The sequence below is a fragment of the Centruroides sculpturatus genome, unplaced genomic scaffold (genome assembly GCF_000671375.1).
Source record: "Centruroides sculpturatus isolate CEXI.00-Female unplaced genomic scaffold, Cexi_2.0 scaffold24, whole genome shotgun sequence".
Classification (NCBI taxonomy): domain Eukaryota; kingdom Metazoa; phylum Arthropoda; class Arachnida; order Scorpiones; family Buthidae; genus Centruroides; species Centruroides sculpturatus.
The window spans coordinates 1,471,711-1,478,244 of NW_019384375.1; the positions used below are offsets into that span (position 1 = coordinate 1,471,711).

Here is a 6,534-nt window from a genome sequence, read left to right on the forward strand (position 1 = left end):
AGAGTACGGGATGTGTTGCTCAATGTCCATGGGATTTATACAGTTGGAGTTGATGGTGATTTCTTCTTTGTGCTTAATTTTCCATTTCTTAGTACAGAGAGTAATATACAGATCGATGGGTGGTTTTCTTGTGATGACCTGGAGGCTGCTAGTGGGGGCTGTAGAGTAGGCTTTTGCAATGTAGAGAAGTGCCTGCCGCTGAGCAGAAAGAAGTCTGCGTTTATTATGGGAATGGTGGATAGCGTGGCCCCAGGTGCCGCTCGCATAGGTAATGATTGGTATAAAAATCATGTCGTATATCAAGTTCATAGCAGTGGAGTTAAGCCCCCAGCTGGACTTAGCAATCTTGCCGAAGGAATGAAAAATGAGTCCAGTATGTTTAGTTATATGCTGAATGTGGGGGACCCAGGACAGTTTGTGGTCCAGAAGGACTCCCAGGTATTTCATTGTTTTTGTAATCTTAATGCTGCTACTATCCATCTTGATAGTTGGAACACGCTTGTAAAGATGTGGCTTACCAGGCCTGCTAAATACGATGCCGTTAGTCTTGTCTGAATTAAAATGTAGTTTATAGTCCTTGCCCCATTGGACAACTTTATTTAATATGGCGGTGCCTCTCTGTTCAAGCTCGATCCTGGATTTTCCACCAAGAAGTAGAAGGGCATCGTCAGCGTAAGCGAAAGAGCAGTGCTGGCCAAAGTCTTGGTTTAGAAATTCATTGAAAAGAACATTCCACAGCAGTGGGCCTAACGCAGAGCCCTGAGGGCAGCCCCTGCTGACCTTTCTCTCGAACTGTAGGCTTCCTGATTGTATTGTGGCAGTCCTATCACAGAGGTAGTCTTTGACAATGCTGTATAGATTGGCAGGGCAACCATATTTCCTCAGGTGGAAGAGAATTAGTGGCCACCAGGCACTGTCGAACGCCTTGCTAATATCAAGTCCGATGCCCAGGACATACTTGTAATTGATAAGCAGTTGATTAACGCCGGAAGTGGCGTTTTTGATGGCATCTGATGTAGAGTGCTGTTTCCTGAAACCGTATTGGTGTGGGTGGAGACTGTTTGTGGCTTCCAGGTGCCATCCAATCCTGTTGGCCACCAGTTTTTCCAAAATTTTCCCGAGCACTGGCAGGAGAGATATGGGCCTAACGTCAAGTGGCTTGCCATGTTTTGGAATAAGAACCATTTTGGCCTTTTTCCAGGTGCATGGGAATATTCCCCATTGAATGCAGCTGTTATATATTGCTATTAGGTGTTCAGGACAATGATGCCAAATTTGCTGCGCCATTTCCGGCGTGATGTTGTCGATCCCAGGTGTTTTCCTCTTGTTTAGACTTTTGATGACCTTGTCTATCTCGTTAAAGTTCAGAAGAGGACTGTTGTTGGTGTGAATGGGATTTGATACACAATTCCTGATATAGCTATGCCAGGGACTGTCTTCGTTGTCATCATCTGCTAAGCAAATGGTATCGAAGTAGGCGGCAATAGTGGAGTGTAGATCTGTAGTGTGAATGCCATTTACAGGCCTGGTGGTAAAGGCACTTCTGGCCTTAAGCTTTCCAGTGCACCATTTGGACAGGAAGCCCCATGGGTTGTTGGAAGCCTGCGTGCAGTATTCCCTCCAGGAGGAAAGCTTCGCCTCCCTGATGCTGGCCTTGTATGTCTTCTGATGATCCAGGTAAATTTGCTTATGCTGAGTCCTTTCAGGCTCGGTGGTAGTATTTTGGAATTTCCAACGAAGCAAGATGTTGGTTTTTCTAAGTTGAGAGAGTGTGGAGTTCCACCAAGGTACACTCTTAACCTTTCTAGTGCCCTTCGGAATGGTGCTGTTGCATGCATCAGAGATTATTTTGATATTCTTGTTAATACTGGCACGAGCTTCAACTGAGTCGTGGACATCAAAAGAAACAGAGTACTTGGATATGTAGTTGGCAAAAATGTTCCAGTTGGCCCTGGAAGTCTGAAACCTGAGAGGATCAGAAAGGCAATTAAAGGAATGATGTGATGAATGTGAAGGAATCAATGATGAATGTGACCAACTAAATGATGTGAAACACTACAGAAGTTGAGTTGGGCCAATTAGGTGCGAACAATGTTATGGCTGGTGATCGCTAGTTGGTCGGCCGGGAATCATGCCCCATCACATTTGCATACAGTTCAGTAAGCACTAATTGGTCATTGAGCCCAATGTCGACGCTATGAAAAGGTTAAGTTGAAGTGAGAGTGGAAAGTTTACTCCAGCATGGGAACTTCGTAAGTTCAGTACGTCACAACCAGATATACGTCGTTTAAGTTAGACTTGGGAATTTTTTATTCAATAGTAAATGTGAATTATTCTTCATGGAAAAATAAGACATCCCCTGAAAATAAGACCTAGCGCATCTTTAAGAGCAAAAATTAATATAAGACTGTCTTATTTTTGGGGAAACACGGTAATAATTATTTACAGCATTTTTTCAAGAAAATGCCTTTTTTGTTAAATTTGTCACCGATATCTAGCATTGCATTTAAATAACCCAAAGCGAAAGGGTTAAAGTCGTGTCGAGTCCATTTTTAAATTGCCCCCCTGTAGGGCGTGGGCCCCACATTGGGAAACACTTGTCTATACGCACCAACTCCCCGGGACCTGCCACTGTCATTCATTCCCAAACACCTGTAAAACAGAAAACATTAATAAAATTGATTTATAAAATGAACATGACAATATGTTGTCATGTTCAAAGCATTAATGACATAAATACACGAAATTTAAAAAACTCACCTAAGGAGAAGCGACTGCTTCTTTGGGTGCACCACACGTGTTCTGGGTTAAACCTGGTGCAGGGTGGGTGACGCACTCACATGGTCCTGCTGTTCGACGAGCAAAATACCTTTTCATCAGTTAAAACGACCTTGGCCCAGTTCGCCACTTCCCAACTGAAATATGTTTGGGCGAACCCCAGCCGATCAAACTGGTTGTTGACTGTAAGAAACTGCTTTTTGGCTGCCCTCCTTCAGTGTAGATCGAATAGTCTCAACCTATAAATATAGTAAAAAGCACATATGTATTATCCTGCTTCCTACATTTCTGTACATGCAAGAACACATTAATAAAGTTATATTTCTATGGATATAATGAACTGCCAGAAATACATTTCGTTGGAAGGTTATAATATTATACTACAAACGTTACATACCTCTGTTTTACTGTATCTACAGATATACCAAGATTCAATTTCTTTTTCAACATGGACACAGTGGAAAAAGGCCTGGCCTCACTGCTGTCCTTTAAACGGGCGTCATCTTCTGTTGTCGTCCCTTGTTGCCCCTTCGCCTTTCCAGGCTACACAGAACTGTTGTACTGGTACAGTTTAAGGATGTGCGACACAGCTCGTGTCAATACACTCAGCATATCAGCAATTTCTTGGTAACTGCATCCTTCTTTGTGATGATGCATGATTAGCAAACGTATATTCTTGCTTATTGCCTTCGGCATGATGAATGGATTAATGCAGCATTTTAGCAACGGCTTTATATACTGTCGCTGCCCTCGACACGTTATGCAAATGAGTCCCTTAATTTTTCCGCAACAACTTCTCTGACATTAAACACTTGACATCATCTACCTCATCTCTCTGTGTGGCACTCCAGGAAACACATCTAAAACCTGGAGAAAATATTTCTTTAAAAGGATTCAATCTCTATCGCAAGGATGAAGATAGCCACAACCGTGCCAGTGGGGGTGTGGCTATCCTGGTTTCAAACCACATCCCATCCTTACCGATACAAATAACCACTGATTTGCAAGCTGTGGCAGTCAAAATTTCAATTGGCGTAACTGTCACAGTTTGTTCTATATACTTGCCACCAGACGTCAGAGCCAATGAGGATGATTTGGATGCATTAGTTGAACAGCTGCCAACTCTGTTCCTGTTACTCGGTGATTTCAATGGTCACAATCCGATGTGGGGCAGTCCCGACATTAATCGTCGAGGCAGGACCGTTGAAAGATTCATAGGCAATCAGCAAATCTATTTATTTAATACGGGAGAAGTGACGTACTTTCATGCCCCAACAAGAACATTCACTGCCATTGATCTATCATTAGCAAGTCCAAACCTGTTTTCAGCATTTTCATGGGAGGTTGGATCTAATCCACTCTCTAGTGACCACTTCCCAATATTTCTAAAATATCGAGGCAGAGAAAGCTGTGAAACAGCCCGTCCACCACGCTGGAAACTTGAAACGGCAGATTGGCCTTCATTTTCCACTTTGGCTAACATCACTGAGGAAATGGTCAATACTGCTGATATCAATGATGCAGTTGAGGTTGTCACTTCGAGTATCATTCAGGCAGCAGAAAAAACAATGGGGAAGACATCAACTAGATATCCAAAACATCCGAAACCATGGTGGAACCAGAATTGTGAGGCAGCATTTAAAGCACAAAAGAAAGCATGGGGGATTTTCAGAAGATACCCCACTGCTGAAAATTTGATTGCTTTTAAAAAAGCAAAGGCAAATGCCAGAAGAATAAGAAGGCAAAGCCAAAGGGATTCTTGGAGGAAGTATGTTTCTAGCATAACATCTTCCACTAGCTCAAAAGCAGTCTGGGATAAAATCCATAAAATTAATGGGAAATATGCTTCTCACTCTCTGTCCATGCTGGAAAATAATGGCACAATAATCAGCGATATACAGGGTATTGCTGATTTATTGGGTGAAACATTTTCTGCTTCATCCAGCAATATTATGTATTCAAGGAATTTTCAAGCTTATAAAGCCCAAAGAGAAAAACAGTGTTTAAACTTTTACTCCTTATCTAATGAGGAATATAATGTGCCATTCACTAGAATTGAATTACATACAGCAATCTCTCGCTCGGGGAATAGTGCTGTAGGCCCAAATAAAATCCACTACAGCATGATTAAAAATCTGTCAAACACTTCCCTTTGTAATCTCCTGCATCTGTTTAACAGAATATGGACAGAACATACTTTTCCTGACTCTTGGAGACTATCTATCATTATCCCCATTTTCAAGCCAGGTAAAGATATCAAGAATCCCTCTAATTACAGACCAAACTCTCTGACGAGCTGTCTCTGTAAACTTTTCGAGAGAATGGTAAACAGACGTCTAATGTATCTCTTAGAGAAAATGTATCTCTTAGAGCAACGCTTTATCTAGGCTCTTCACACAAGAAGGAGGTGTTCCTCAAGGTTGTATATTGAGTGTCACTCTGTTCCTAATTAAAATTAACAGCATAGCTAACTGTCTCCCTTTCAGTATGAAACACTCTTTGTATGTAGATGACTTTCAGATTTCCTGTCAGTCTAGTAATATCAGTTTCATTGAGAGACAACTTCAAACTTCCCTAAATCGCATATATGATTGGTCCAAGACCAATGGGTTTACGTTTAATGCAGCGAAGACATCGTGCATCCACTTTTGCCGAAGGCGTGGTTTGCTCATAGATCCTGAAATTCACCTAAATGGCAATAAAATTCCAATGTTGAATGAGGCTAAGTTTTTGGGTGTTTATTTCGACCCAAAACTGACATTTTTGCCACACTTGCGCAACCTGAAGATTAGATGTTTAAAATCTCTAAACCTTTTAAAGGTACTATGCTGCTCATCCTGGGGAGCAGACAAAGTTTGTATGCTCAGGATTTATAGGGCCCTTGTCCACTCTAAGCTGGATTACGGTTGCATTGTTTATGGCTCTGCGCGAGAATCTACTCTTCAGATGCTGATTCCAATCCACCATCAAGCACTACGTTTGTGCACTGGCGCTTTTCAAACTTCCCCTGTACAAAGTTTGTATGTGGATGCTTATGAGCCTCCACTATCTCTCAGGAGAGAACAGTTGTCTCTATTCTACTATATAAAACAGAAATCTTACTTTAAACCTTCAGTTGATTGTACAGTATTAGATACTCAGCTGAAAAGGTTATTTGAAGCTCGCCCAAGCAGTGTCCCTTCATTAGCCATAAGAATGGAGAATGTGAGCAGCACGATTGACCTGAACACAGGCAACATTTCACAGCTAGAGATCTGTAGTATATCTCCTTGGTCAACTCCTGTGATAAATGTTGACTCTAGGTTAAAGCAATTTCCAAAGGAATTTACCCCAGATTATGTCTACAGGCAGCACTTTGCAGAAATTCAACACCATGACAGGAATTTAATTCCTATTTATACAGATGGATCTAAATCTGATGATTACGTTGGCTCAGCTTTTGTCTGCCAGGATGAAATTGTGGCAGAACAAATTGCATTGAATTCTTCTATCTTTTCTGCAGAGCTGCATGCTATTCATTTAGCTTTAAATATATAAATAGGAAAGGTCATCGTTCCTGTGTTATTTACACTGACTCAGTTAGTGCACTTCAGGCTTTGATTTCATGTGAACCTAGTTCTCACTCTATAGTGATTAAAATTCGTAAGCTCTTTTGCCATCTTACTGCGAGTAATTTCTTTGTAAAATTTTGTTGGGTCCCAGGCCATGTAGGTATAAAAGGGAATGAAGAAGCTGACGCAGCTGCAAAGTCAGCTA

At 41.6% G+C, this 6,534-nt stretch overlaps 1 protein-coding gene across 1 annotated transcript; it reads left to right on the forward strand.

The window, feature by feature from the left end:
- Positions 1–6: 6 nt before the first annotated feature.
- On the forward strand, positions 7–4,691 carry LOC111616768 (the record flags this gene model as incomplete). The annotated part of the gene is made up of 1 exon (XM_023358140.1): positions 7–4,691. A coding segment is annotated over exon 1 (750 nt), but the record flags the coding sequence as incomplete, so codon positions are not given.
- Between the last annotated feature and the right edge of the window lie 1,843 nt (positions 4,692–6,534).